The sequence below is a fragment of the Zeus faber genome, assembly GCF_960531495.2.
Source record: "Zeus faber genome assembly, chromosome: 16".
NCBI lineage: Eukaryota > Metazoa > Chordata > Actinopteri > Zeiformes > Zeidae > Zeus > Zeus faber.
In genome coordinates, this window is record NC_137202.1 from 1,753,520 (window position 1) to 1,767,688 (window position 14,169).

At 42.6% G+C, this 14,169-nt stretch overlaps 1 protein-coding gene across 1 annotated transcript in view; it reads right to left on the reverse strand.

Moving 5' to 3' along the window:
- Positions 1–14,023, reverse strand: part of rrp12 (ribosomal RNA processing 12 homolog) — a gene marked incomplete at its 5' end in the record, with an annotated part of 31,383 nt that extends 17,360 nt beyond the window's left edge. The window contains 15 exons of the mRNA XM_080017181.1: positions 1,164–1,285; positions 1,373–1,515; positions 5,555–5,669; positions 7,440–7,540; positions 7,655–7,766; positions 8,004–8,095; positions 8,395–8,493; positions 8,613–8,740; positions 8,890–9,028; positions 9,190–9,306; positions 10,505–10,610; positions 10,723–10,799; positions 12,437–12,520; positions 12,675–12,904; positions 13,885–14,023. Coding sequence (XP_079873307.1) covers positions 1,164–1,285; positions 1,373–1,515; positions 5,555–5,669; positions 7,440–7,540; positions 7,655–7,766; positions 8,004–8,095; positions 8,395–8,493; positions 8,613–8,740; positions 8,890–9,028; positions 9,190–9,306; positions 10,505–10,610; positions 10,723–10,799; positions 12,437–12,520; positions 12,675–12,904; positions 13,885–14,023 — 1,804 coding nt within the window. The remainder of the gene's footprint in view (positions 1–1,163; positions 1,286–1,372; positions 1,516–5,554; positions 5,670–7,439; positions 7,541–7,654; positions 7,767–8,003; positions 8,096–8,394; positions 8,494–8,612; positions 8,741–8,889; positions 9,029–9,189; positions 9,307–10,504; positions 10,611–10,722; positions 10,800–12,436; positions 12,521–12,674; positions 12,905–13,884) is intronic.
- Positions 14,024–14,169: the final 146 nt, after the last annotated feature.

Genomic DNA, 14,169 nt, shown 5'->3' on the forward strand with positions numbered 1-14,169 from the left:
TGGCCAATCAAGCACAGTAACACCATGGTCATTGAACCAGCTTTTGGTACCTTTGGCAGTGTGAGCAGGTGCCAAGTGCTGCTGGAAAATGAAATCAGCATCTCCATAAAGCTTGTCAACATAAGGAAGCATGAAGTGCTCTTATTTCCTGGTAGATGGCTGTGTTGACTGTGGACTTCAGAAAACACAGTGGCCCAACACCAGCAGATGACATGGCAGCCTAAATCATCACTGAATGTGGAAACTTCACATTGGACTTCAAGCAATTTGGATTCTGTGCCTGTCCACTTTTCCTCTGGGACCTTGATTTCCAAATGACATGCAAAATTTACTTTCATCTGAAAAGAGGACTTTGGACCACTGAGCAACAGTCCAGTTCTTTTTCTCCACAGCCCAGGTAAGAGGCTTCTGACGTTGCCTCTGGTTCAGGAGTGGCTTGACACGAGGAACGTGACATTTGTAGCCCATGCCTAGGATTCGTCTGTGCGTAGTGGCTCTTGATGCGCTGACTCCAGCCTCAGTCCACTCCTTGTGAAGCTCCCCCACATTCTTGAATGGATTTTGCTTGACAATCCTCTCAAGGCTGCGGTTATCCTTTTTGCTGGTGCACCTTTTCCTAACACACTTTTTCCTTCCACGCAACTTTCTATGAATATGCTTGGATACAGCACTCTGTGAAAAACCAACTTCTTTAGCAATGACCTTTTGTGGCTTACCCTCCTTGTGGAGAGTGTCAATGACTGTCTTCTGGACATCTGTCAAGTCAGCAGTCTTCCCCATGATTGTGTAGCCTACTGACCCAGACTGAGACCATTTCAAGGCTCAGGAAACCTTTGCAGGTGTTTTGAGTTCATTAGCTGATTAGGGTGTGACCATGACTTTCCAATATTGTACTTTTTCACAATATTCTAATTTTCTGAGACACAGAATTTTGAGTTTTCATTATCAATAGCCACAATCATCAACATTTCAAGAAATAAAGGCTTGAAATATTTCACTCTACATGTAATGAATCTATATAATATATGGATTTCACTTTCTGAAATGAGTGACAAAAAATATTGAACTTTTTCATGATATTCTAATTTTATGAGATGCACCTATATATACTTATACTCCCTAATTGCGCCGGTCACAAGGGAGGGTCACACAGTGGGTTTTACCTCTCTGGTGGAGTGTGGAGGCCAGAGGCAGGAGATAAGAGATGAAGAAGGCCATGTTGGTGTTCTTCACATGGTCCCTGAGCAGTGGCACCAGCCAGCTGCATGGGAACTCCAGGTTGTCACTGGAAAAAGAATCCCCACAAACAGTCAGGACCCAATGTCCGAATTGTGATTTGAGGAATGTATCAGCGAAAAATGCGCAGGCTTACTCGTAGCCTGTGATGTTGAGGGGGACGGCTCCCAGAACCACTTCGGGCCCCATGCTCTCCACAGCACCCCCTACAGCCAAGTCCAGCTCACCGATGAAGGGGAAGCGCGGTGTGCAGCGAAGCTCCGCCAAGGACTGCAAGGACTGATGGGGGACAAAATGATTATATTACCTGCCCACTGCCACCTCGCTTTTTAAAAAATAGATATAAAACCCATTTAGTTAATTTTCAGAGTAGAGTAGGCCAGGAAGTTGTTTGGTGTCTCAGGCAGTGTAGAAAATTGTCTGTCAGCCACCTAAGTCCACGTCCATTTAGATGGGGCCCTTTCCTTTGAAGAGAGATCATGTTCCCAAAGCAGGTTGAAGTTATCAATGGAATGTATCCCTTGTGATCGATTCAATTTAAACTTTTTTTTCAGCACTGACGGCTATGCCATTGTTAGACTAGAGTCTTGATTAGTAAAGAAAAACACTTTAAAATCAAAAATTATAAAATAAAAAAATATGAGTATTTCAACAACAAACCTAAACACAATAAACGATAAGTTACTTATTACACTACTTTTAAGGTTGGAAACCTCCCCACTATAGGACATTCCGTCGGGGATGGTTGGGTTTACTTTCATCGCCACATCTGTGGAATTACTCGACATTCTGGTCAAAGGTGCACTCTCCCTGGTACACACAGTAAAGCGCTGGAGGAGAGGGAGCCGCACCGGTGCATCTCTGCCGGGTTTGCACACTGTTACCGGGAAAATATCTCTCTAGGGTGCAGTGTGCGTTGAGGGACGCGGTGCAGCAGATCCCTCTGGAGACGACTGCGGCTCTCTAAACACCGAACCAAACTTCATGAAAGTCAGTTCAGAGCGGGCAAGCCACAGTGGACACCACCCAGCGCACGCTGCACTTGGTTACTGGTGGATCTTGTCGCCCCAATATGACGACAATGTCGGACAATATTACCCACAAAAATATGGGGAGAATCGAACCAGATTGTGATTTCCAATTTCGAAATCCAACATTCATTTTAATCAATTTTGAATCGGAATTGTGACACCCCTATTCATGACAATGTGTACAAGTTGGATGATGCTAACCACTCTTCAAATAGAGCTTGGAGCGCTTGAGGGAAATTGAGCAGTGTACTGGCATAGGAGAAAGCATGAAGGGAGGGGAGATGACTGTGCTGGATTTTGTCTTCAATGTCATGGTCCAAGAGGCAAGACGAGGAATGTTGGTGGCATTGTGTCTCGTGATAAACCTGGATGAGCATACCTTCATGGTACACTGCAATGTATAGTCTTCATTGATAAAAATGAACAATGATATTTTTGATAAGTTCCAGTCTCATTTTCGTGTGAGGCACAGTACTGAAACTGCTATGTAACTTCTTCCAGCTTAACCCCGACAAATCCAAAGTCCTAAGGATTATTATAGGCCCTGAAAGCATTTCTGAAAAAATACAGCACAGTATTGGTCCTTTAGCCGCAAATGTCAAGTGAGCCTCAAAGCCCTGGAGTCTTCTGTGACCAACATATGAACTTTGAGTTGCATGTAAAGAAAGTGGTCCAATCCTGTTTCTTTCAACTAAGAAACATTGCAAAAATCAAATCAGTACTTTCCTTTCAAGGTCTGGAAAAAAAATCATTCATATTTGTGTCTCCTCCCGTCTTGATTATTGTAATGCACTGATCACCACCCTGAGTCACTCTTCTTTGTCTCTGCTCCAGTTGGCCCAAAATGTAGCCGCTAGACTTATAACGAAGAGGCAATGCATGTCACATCAGTCCAGTGTTGGCCGCTCTACATTGGTTACCTATCAACTGCAGAATTGATTTTAAAATTCTTCACTGATAAAGCACTTCACGGGCTGGCCCCACTTCACATTTCTGAGTTATTGTCTCCCCTAGAGACAATGAGATCACTGAAATCTCTCGGGTCTTCTGACCATGGCCTTCCTTGATGTCCCAAAATCAAGGCTAAAAACTAAGGGTGACCGAGCTTTTGCTGTTACAGCTCCCCCTCTCTGGAACCACCTTCCCTTATTTATAAAAAACACAGAATCTTTGGATATCTTAAGAAGCTGTTCAAAACTCTGTTTCGTAAGCCCTTTGTTTTGTAATTTGTTTTTTCTTCTGTGTAGTTTTGCATGTTTTTATATTGTTTTTTCGTTTTCTAACTCTCAATCTTGATTTCTATTTTCTTTAATGTTTTTATTGTACAGCAACTTGTAACTCTGGTCTTGAAAGGCGCTTTATTAATAAAATGTACTTACTAAACTATCTTTTCAAGAATTGTGCACTAAAAAGTGCACTACCTACCAGAGCACAAGGAATCAGGTAAGTTTGGGGAGGGGTGTGTGAATCGGGGCACTCGTGATATTTGCTCCACTGTGTGTCCCCTGCCTCCAAATAAAACAAATGAAGAGTGTGCTTGTTAAATAAGAAATTTAAAATTAAAAAGAAAACACTGTGCTTAACAGGGACACTTAGTCACTCTTATACCCCCCCACCAGCAGTTTCAACCCTTGAAGAAAAGATTTGATCAGAAACGTACAGAGCGTAGTTATTACACTGCAAGTAATTTGCTTGGTTAAATGAATGAATAAATGGATAACAGTGAGTTGTCATGATGTGATGATTCTCATGTGAGTCCTCTCTCCATGTACATGTGTAAGGAATAAAGACTTGTATAGACATCTGAATCAATGCATCAAGACCCTGAAGGGTGGACAGGTCACAGCCAATGAGCCTCTCTACTGCTCTGATGACCTGTTGAGTCCTTCATTATCCTGGTTGTTGGCAGGCCCATACCAGATACAGTTTTCAGTTTGTTATTTACTTTTTGTGTTGTTGTCGTCCCCCCCCCCCACATTATTGACTACTAACTAACTCATGTGTTGTATGTGCTTATGTTCTGAAGTGTAAACGTGGGTAACACTTTCAATTACAGTCATGTCTGTTTATTTTAACATAATAGCTGGGTTAATTTTCATTTCACAACTGAGAATGCAATTAAGTGCCAAGGGACATTGTCTTTTATCAGTAGCTCACAGGGACTTCTAGTGCCTATTCACATTTTACACAAGTTAATAACAGAGGTCACCAAAACATGTTTTTGATGTTTTTTTTCCCCTGAAAATACCACTCAGATTATTCACCACTCAGAATTCTAGCCAGACTAACATACCTCTAAATCCATCATGTTCCTGACACTGTTTAAGTGGGAGGGGCGACCCTCCTGAGGCCCGAAATTCTGTGAGCCAATCGGGTTTGAGCTTCACTTCTGGGTTCCATTGTATTTAGTCCGTAAACTTTTACCGATTTCACCTCATCAGTCCACCAAAAATCGTTTTCTGAACAAATTTGGGGTGGGGGGGGTGTCCCCATTACGCACGTATGGTTTTGTTCCATACGCACTTGTTTGGTACCATTAGGATACATCAAATAAAAACGCTCTGTTCTGGCGCGCCAATATATTCATTTCACAGGCTTTGCAATTTTAAAATTGCGTTCCGTTAAATTGCGAAGCCGGTTTGAATTTGATTAGTCGTTCAGCCCGAGTGCAAAAGCACTGAAAAAGTGAGTTATAATAGGTCCCCTTTAAAACAATTGGCGACACCTTTAAATACTAATTGACTTTACTTTAAATACTTTATATTGGCCCATTTTGGAGAGTCAATTGAGCTTTAAAATATATTTCTAATGACTAAACTTTGTATATATATTTTTTAATCCATGTGCTAACTTCACAAAGAAAACCAACTTCCACTGTTGATGTCAAGTGATTTCCCGTCATACTGCGGATGAGCCTCTTGCGGATGTCTGCCATTTTACTCTTTCAACCGGAGAGCCATGTCCGCGTCTTCAAACGTAATACCAGAGAACGACTCCACTAGACGGATGGCATCGTTCTCTGGGACAGATAAAAATATAAATTAAAAAAATTATAAAATCGGTCGACCTAGACATGTCAAGCCCTAAAATTGAGATTATTGGATTTTAGACTTTTTAAGGACCCATGGAAACCCTGTAGAATTGAATGCGTCGGAATTTGATACTATCGATGCAATTCAGGCAACATCTGCAATGTCAACAGTGCTAAAATGCTCCTGGATGTCATATTTACATAATTGATTGCTTTGCTCTCATTCCATCAGACGTAGTTATTCACGCGGTGTTACCTTGGTCATTATTGGATGGGCCTGTTTCCCTGCCACTCTGTAGAAGCAGCCCAGGACCTGCAGCACAAACGGCCACGAGGCGTGGAAACGGTACGACAAGCCCTCCTCCACGATGCTGCAACACAACACATCATTAGGCTCTCAATTATTCATTAATATGCATCCAGGGTGGAGCCAGACTTAGGACTTAGGAAGAGCCATTGAATGCCATGTGAGATTGTAATTTACAACTGTATTCTGAGTAATATAGGCCTCAAAGGAAAGAACACTAACTCTTCAAGATGCAGAAAATGGAATTAAAATGCTGTGTATTTTATTCTCATGGCGCTGCAACCACACATACAGATGTTCCCAATTGTTGTTTCTCTTGTTTGTACCCTTTTTTGCCTTCAACATCTGAGTCAATTGAGAATTGCCTAGTAATAAGAGAACTTATTACTTTTTCACTTGAATCGAAAACAAATCTTTTGAATTTCAAAGAGATCTAAGACAAACTGAGACTTCTTAAGCTTTCGCCGACACCCTGAAAGTGTATGGAGGGACTACAATGATTAACATCATCCAGTGTAGTATGATATGCTTGTCCAACCTGGGCTGTCAATGTGGAACACAATTTGAGTTAACATTGAATAAATAAAAAAAATACATAAGTCTATGAATATGTCTATGGAATAAATAAATGAGGCAATAAATATATAAATAAATGTAAATATAAACATATAAAAAAGTAAATAGTATATTTACTAGTATGAATAGCATTTTATAGTATAAATAGCATAGTTCAATAAATAAATACACATTTTAAAGGGGACATTTTTTCAAAATACTTTTTATTCATTTTAAGGGGACTTTTATTTCAAAATGACACTTATTTATTTCATGGGATTTTTATTCCATAATGCCACATTTCCAGTTATTTAATGCAAATGAATGGGATGTTATCTCACAGATTCAGAGCCAGTGGAGAGAGGGGGCGGCGCCGCAACAGTGGTAGGACTAGGAGTGGTTGCGTGGAGCTGGTCCCCAGCTCCCAATACCTCCTCGGTTGGAGCCAGCGGTCGGAAGGGAGTGAGCCAGTCACAATGGAGGGCCACCACCGAGTTCCGCTTGACCAGCCGCACCCTGTACACCATGTCCGACAGCTGTTCCAGCACAATGCAAGGGCCAGCTTGCTGGCCCGACAGCTTGGGGGAGGGACCCTTCTTTCTCTCCAGAAAGTAGATCCATACTTGGGTCCCGGGTGCAAAGTCCATTCTCGGGCAGTGGGATTCGTAGACCCACTTCTGTTGGGACCTGGCGACCATTAACGCTTTCCTGGTCAACCTGTGCACCTCCCGCAGCCTTTCACGGAGGTTATGGAGGTAGCCCAGGCCGGACTCCCCCCACACCTTCCCTCCGAAGGGGGTGGGGGGTTGGGATCTGAAACACCAAGTCGACTGGGGTACAGAGTTTGTGTCTAAACATAAGCACTGCAAGAGCGCAGAGAGAACCACTGGGGCCTGACAGACCCCCAGAAAACATTTGGCAAGCCCCCCAGGGTTCGGGATCCACAGTTTGAGAACCCCGGGCATAGGAGAGCGCCAGTGTGGGTGTTCCCCGTCTCAGAATCTGTGAGATAACCACGCCCCATTGATTTGCATTTAAGGATCGCAAATGTGGCATTATGAAATAAAAGTACCCTGAAATGAATAAAAAGTCTTTTGACCTTTGTCATTTTTAAAATAAAAAAACTATTTATGTATTTATTAAACTATTATTATTAAAATTTTTTTTACATTTATTTATTATCAACTCAAATGGCGTTCCATAATCAGATGGTCGACTACCAAACCTGACTTGAATGAATGGTGTAGCCTGAGTCACAGGTAAAGCCTGGGAGACTCACCAGAACATTTTGCAGATGTAGGAGGGGTTCCCGGCAGATGCTGTAGCAGTGATGGTTCCTATATCCTCTATATGAGGGGCCACACACTCAGTCAGCAGAGTCTGAGATGTAGACACAACCAGAGACATCACTCAGCACCTCAGACGTCGAAGTGACTACAGAGTTTCTCTAACCCATCGATTTTAAATTAAGATCAATCAGAGATATTGCTTTACCTTAAGTGTGTTGGTGGCCGTGGACACCACCTGTGTGTGAGGCGACAGGAGGCACGAGATGGCTGCAGAGAAAAGGCGAGGGAGGTGACCAAGGCTCAGAGAACTCTGCAGGCTACGGGGGGGGGAACAAACAAAAAAAAAAAAAACATAAGCGACCTGTCTGTACTTCCATAGACATTGAAACTTGTTATGAGGGAAGCACAGTATGCATACAGTAGGCTTCATATAGATAACAGACACATTCAGTACTATCTATCTGTTCATAAGGAAGTGTTTATGAAAAAGGTCAATCCTAGGAAGCTATTAAGCACTCTAAAATGGTCCTTGTGAGAACCCTTAAGTACTGCACCTTGCCAAATGCACATGGGCCTTCTCCATGACAGCCAGCCAGGCCAGCAGGGGCTGCAGGTCGTTGTCGCTGGGCTGGTAGTCGTACAGGGCCTGGGGACACACAGAGGAAGGTTATACATTCTACTACATTTCTCTGTGCCTGCAGGCAACCTCAACTTAAAGATATTTTAAGAATTTATTAATAAAAAATTAACCATAACCATGTTAAAATACTAATACTTTATTTACAATGTAAACAGTTAAAAATCTCAGGTCAGATCTATAGCACCATGTCTTAATAGCCATTATTTTTTCTATAGCCTAATATTCCAAAAATCTAATGATAGCCAATAATTAGCTTGAATTTCAAGACACCATGAAGCCTTTGTTTCATCAGCTTGGCCTCTTACCGTGATGATCTGTGCGTTCAGTTCAGGTGACATGGTGTTGGGGTTGGGTTTCCCACTGAAGAGCTTGTGAAAAGCTTGCATAGCGCCCGCTGTTACCAGCTAATGTAGACAGACACAAGACATACAGGCATTCCTCAAAGTCATGGTTGATTAAAAAAAAAAAAAAAAAAAAAGTAGTGGTTTTATCTGGGTTCGTATTTGTTGTTCTGCGTTCTCACCACATGGCTGAGAGTCATCACACGCAGCAGAGTCTCACAACAGGATTTCACGGCTCCTTGAGGAAATGTCACCAGCAACTCCTTCAGCAAGCCGAGGACATGCAGCGTGGTGGTGTCCTCTTTAGTGCCTGAAGAATCAGGAAAAAATAAAATAAAATACAGATTTTAAATATTTGCCAGGCAATTAATTCATTACCAAACAAACAATTTCATTTTCCAAAAAGGGCAGCAAGGGGGAAAAAAATAAATTCAATCAAGGCTAACTGTTTTGTGTTACCCCCAGCTTGCTCCATTTCTTTGATGCAGAACTTTGCCGTAGCCATGACAGCAGGGTGATGGGACGGAGCGTTATCAGTAAACAGGAAGTCACTCCCTCTGAGAATGGAGCAGATACCGTGCTGAGCGGCTTTACGAACCTGACAGGGCAAAACAAAACGGAATAAAGCAGCAAATACCACATTCTCTGTACAAGACAAGTTCTTCACTAAAGGGCCTTTAAAGTCACAGAGCTGAATCCAGGCAGAAATTAAGAAGTTAATACTTCTTAATATGTAATTGCAGGGTGTATGAGACAGACCTTGGGTTTTTTGTGCACCGTGAAGCTGAGCAGACCGTGGTAAGTCTGCAGAGTGGACGGGTAAGTCCACACAGACACGTCCTGCTTCTTCAGAAGAGTGGCCAGGCACGACAAGATCTACAAGCACAGAATAAACAGAACAAAATAAATCCACATGTTTCACAGGACTCTAAACTGTGAACGGGGACAACTGAAGCAGACTGATGTACTAGCGATGTGCATTTATTTTTTCACTTTTTCTAAGTTGTCAACGACAACGACAAAGAATTGCAGTCTATTAGTCAACTAGCTGTGACGTAACAGTAGTTAACTTTATGGATATGATTTGGATTGATATATCAAAGATAATAAAATAATGTTAAACTGATGGTGTGATATGATTAGTAGAATTTGAGAGTCTGACGAGTCAGAAAGTCAGATAAGAGAAGAACGTACAGAGAAGCGGTCCGATAAATTGGCCGATATTTGCGCATTTTGAGATAATTGGCATCGGCCGATGCCTGCACTCAAGAGGCTGATAAACAAAATATCTGCAGACTAGTGTTGTCAAAAACATCTATTTTTCTATACATATCGATTCTGAATATTTTCAAGTGTTTCAATACTCATTTTACGTACTATCGATATACCGGTTCCAGCTGCAATTCCTCACTCTCTCTCCTCTCACTGACACACACGGCTGCAGTGTGTGTCCATATAGCCCCGCCTCCTCTCACTCACTCGCTGTCGTCTAATTGGCTCTGGTTTGTTATGGTGTTACTCATTAAAGATGGCAAGTGCAGAGACTCCAGCACCAGTTTCGAAAGAAAACAGCAGGAGTGCTGTTTAGAAATACTTCGCATTTGAGGCAAAACCTAAACTGAGTTAAGGGACTGTCCCATTCCGTCCCGTGACAAACAAAAACCCTATGTGTCCCGTGCAGCGTCACACTGTCTTGCGTTGCCATGGGATTTAATTGTCAAAAATTGGATGTTTTTGTATAAACACTTTACTTATAAATAAATAAATAAATAAAAAACCCTGCACTTCTGTAACAGGGAGACTTTATACACTCCGCTCCATCTCGCCACCATCATTCTCTCATACAAGCATGTTTTTCTGTGTGCTACACTTATTAGAGTCCGGGTGGAGTTTCATGTGAAGCGCGTGCTACACTTATTAGGGTCCTGGCGGAAAATTGGTATAAAAAATGTATAATAAAATATTTTCAAAATCAGTAGGTCGATGGGAAAAAAAAAAAAAAATCAATAGTCTACATCACTGCTCAAGTTGACATTGATTAGTCGACTCATGCCCATCATTAGGATTTACTCACCCAACGGAGAGCGGAGGACGTCTCAGTGCTCGCCTGTTGAGACATGACGTCCATCAGAGCCTTCGCCGTGTCTGAGAACTTGAAAGAGAGCACTGAAGGAGGTACTCTGAGGGTGTGGGGAGAGACAGACCATTATGGTCTAAAAATACTTCACTCTGTTTTCCAGTGAGGTTTGAGGTTTCTGTTTTTGTTGAGGAGAGCGAAGATGCACAACGTACCGTTTCATGACTAGGTTAAGAAGGTACGCCACCGCTGCCTGAGACTGGGGAGATTCGACAGCCTCCAGTGTAGTCATCTGGAAAGCACAGTGAGCAGTTCACAAACAGCTATGAACCTCTGGGTGTATTGGTTCTCTATCGACTTAAGGTGCACCACAACACATCGGGGAATACACACCGATCATCCACAACATTAAAACCACTGACAGGTGAAGTGAACACTGATCATCTCGTCCCAATGGCACCTGTCAAGGGGTGGGATAGGGGCGGCAAGTGAACAGTCAATTCTTGAAGTTGATGTGTTGGAAGCAGGAAATTGGGCAAGTGTATGGATCTGAGCGACTATAGCTGCTTTCACATATTAACCGCATACAACTGGGTCAGAGCATCTCCAAAACAGCAGTCTTGTGGGGTGTTCCCAGTACGCAGTGGTTAGTACCTACCAAAAGTGGTCCAAGGAAGGACAACCGGTGAACCGGCGACAGGGTCATTGGCATCCAAGGCTCATTGATGGGTGTGGGGAGCGAAGGCTAGCCCGCATGGTCCGATCCCAGAAGCACAAAGCACAAATTGCTGAGAAGGTTAATGCAGGCTATGATATAACGGTGTCAGAACACACAGCGCATCACAGCTGCAGACCATTCAGAGTGCCCATGCTGACACCGGTCCAGCACTGAAAGCATCTAAAAAGGGCACGTGAGCATCAGAATTGGACCATGGAGCATTGGAAGAAGGTGGCCCAGTCCGATCAATCACATTTTCACATCATGTGGATGGTCGGGTGTGTGTGCGTCCTTAGCCTGTGGAAAGAGATGGCACCAGGATGCACTATGTAGAGCTGGTGGTCTAGTGATCTAAAGGTTGCTGGTTCGATCCCAGGCTCCTCCTGCTAGCATGCTGTAGTGTCCTTGAGCAAGACACTTAACCCCCAATTGCTCCTGATGGCTGCGTCCGTCAGTGTTTGAACAATTGTAAGTCGCTTTGGATAAAAGCGTCTGCTAAATGAAATGTAAATGTAAAATTGTAAATTGTAAAATTGTAAATGTTAAGAAGGCGGAGGCAGTGTGATGCTCTGGGAAATGTTCTGCTGGAAAACTTCGGGTCTTGGCATTTATGTGGATGTTACTTTGACACGTGTCACCTACCTAAACATTGTTTCAGACCAAGAATGTGCTTTATGGCAACGTTATTCCCTGATGGCCGTGGCCTCTTTCAGCAGGATAATGTGCCCTGCTACACTGGTCAAAGCTGTTTTGGAGGCATGAGGGGATCTAATCAATATAAGCCAGGTGTTTTTAATGTTGTGGCTGATCTGTGTTGAAAGAAATTTAACAGAAATAATATATCACAATGTATAAATAAAAATCACAATAAAGTGAACCTTTTCCAGGTGCAGCAAATGGAGGTCTTGTTTCAACGATCAAGAAAAATAAAAGTTGTTGCTTTTAGCTGTTACTTAAAGGTTTATTTTATTTGTTTGTTTTGTATTTTAGCCTTCAAAATTCATGAATAATGAGCTCTGATTCATTTATATAAAATGTTCTCGATTTGTCCCATGAAAGAGTGGTGCACCCATGGAGAACCAGGTCTCACATGGTAAAAATTTGTTATCTCCAGAAAAGTATGTAACTGGTAATCAACATGTGATGTTCCATCTCACATGTGGATTGTCCATATTCCAGCACTTAATACATTTCTATTAAGCGGTACTCACCAGAGCTGCAAAGTATTCGGTCTCTGTCTCTTTCCCACCCTGAGCGCGGATGACCTCCGTAACGGCCGCTAACACAGCACAGATCTGTGGCAAGCATCAGTGTTCAATCAGTGAACAAATCACATGTCACATGTCAATGTATTATTTGAGCTGCAACATCTATCACCACTATCACACAGCATGTCAGCTAGAATATGTTTTGCATAATTCTGCACAGAAAATAAATTAGTGCGTCAACCTCTTTGTGAGCTGCTGAGTTAGACTCCCAGTACCGCTGCACTTTTCTGAAACTGAGGTTGGAGCAGTCCGACAGACCACTGAGGAATGTGCCCGAGGTCCTTTCCGAAAAGGCCGGTTCTGAGTCTTCCTCCTGGCAGACGTCTTTGCAACCACCCGAGCCCAGCTCCAGAGGACCCACTTGTAGCTCATTGTGTAGTTTAAGAGCATCGACTGTAAGATCACTCTTTTCTGTGGAAAGAAAGGAAACCAATGTATGCTTTTATTTATTTATTAAGAAGAAAGAAAGAAGAAACAGTCTTTATTTGTCACACGACACTCCACAACACATGCTTGCACACACACACATGCACATGCTTGATGGTGGCCGGTGAAATGGCTCCTCTGCTTTTGACCCATCCTGGCTTGTCCTTCCTCCGGGGGCACAGCCAGGAGCAGTGGGCAGCGTACGTAGACGCGCCCGGGGATTTTATATATACACATTTTTTTGGGCTCAGATCAACTAATACTCTTATCTGCAGTGTAAGTTATGCCATCTCATAAACCAACACAGGCAATTTGCAGGTACCAGTGAATTAAATTGAATACATTTTGACCTGAAAGACAAATTTCAATGAAGTTTAAGACTGATTTTGGACAAATCACCTCTCTCTAGATGGTACGGGACAGTGGCAAGTATTAGGTAGAAACAGAGAAAGTGATGAACTAGATGATTCTATCAACGATTGTTATTGTCAGCTTACTTTAGGTCAGGTAGCAAGACAAGTGATACGGTAACAAATCGGACCATATATTTGTTTGGTTACTCTAAAAACGAAATCACAAAATGTAGAAAGTTAACATATCACAATTTAACATATACGACTAACTATTAAACGAATTTAAGGCTAAAATTTTTGAGAGTGGACATTTTAAGACTTTTAAAATACCTGCAGACACCCTACAGCAAATATAATTGTAGCTATGCATTCTAAAAAACATATCTTGTTCGAACCTTCATACATAATGAGATATGGTGCATCATTGTGATCTAAGTTATGACAGCCTTACACACCTAGAAATCGTCGTAGGAAAACAAGTAAACCGGTAAAACTACTCTACACCTTAAAAATATGTGCGTTAAACTGAGCTGTTGACGCCAGTTATTTTGCTACATGTTAGCATGGGGCTGGCCCAGTCACCCACGTGTGCTCACGCCAGGCAGAATTTACCAGAGGGCCGGCTGAAAAAGCGACTTTTGGCCGCCTGTCGATAGCGGTTCGTCTGTGGATTCGAATCGCTGCTGTGTCCTTTCTTCCAGCGTTTCAGTTTAGACGCCGCGCCGGATTTCAGTTTCCCAGATTTCACCATTTCGAATGAAACGAATAACTAGTTGGACTGCCTCAACAAGACGGCTACTGCGACGTTGTCGCGCAATGATGACGTCAATGCAAGCGTCAGGTTTTATCTTTGTTTCCACCGGCAGAGTGCGCTGTCCGCCGTCATTCCCAATTTTG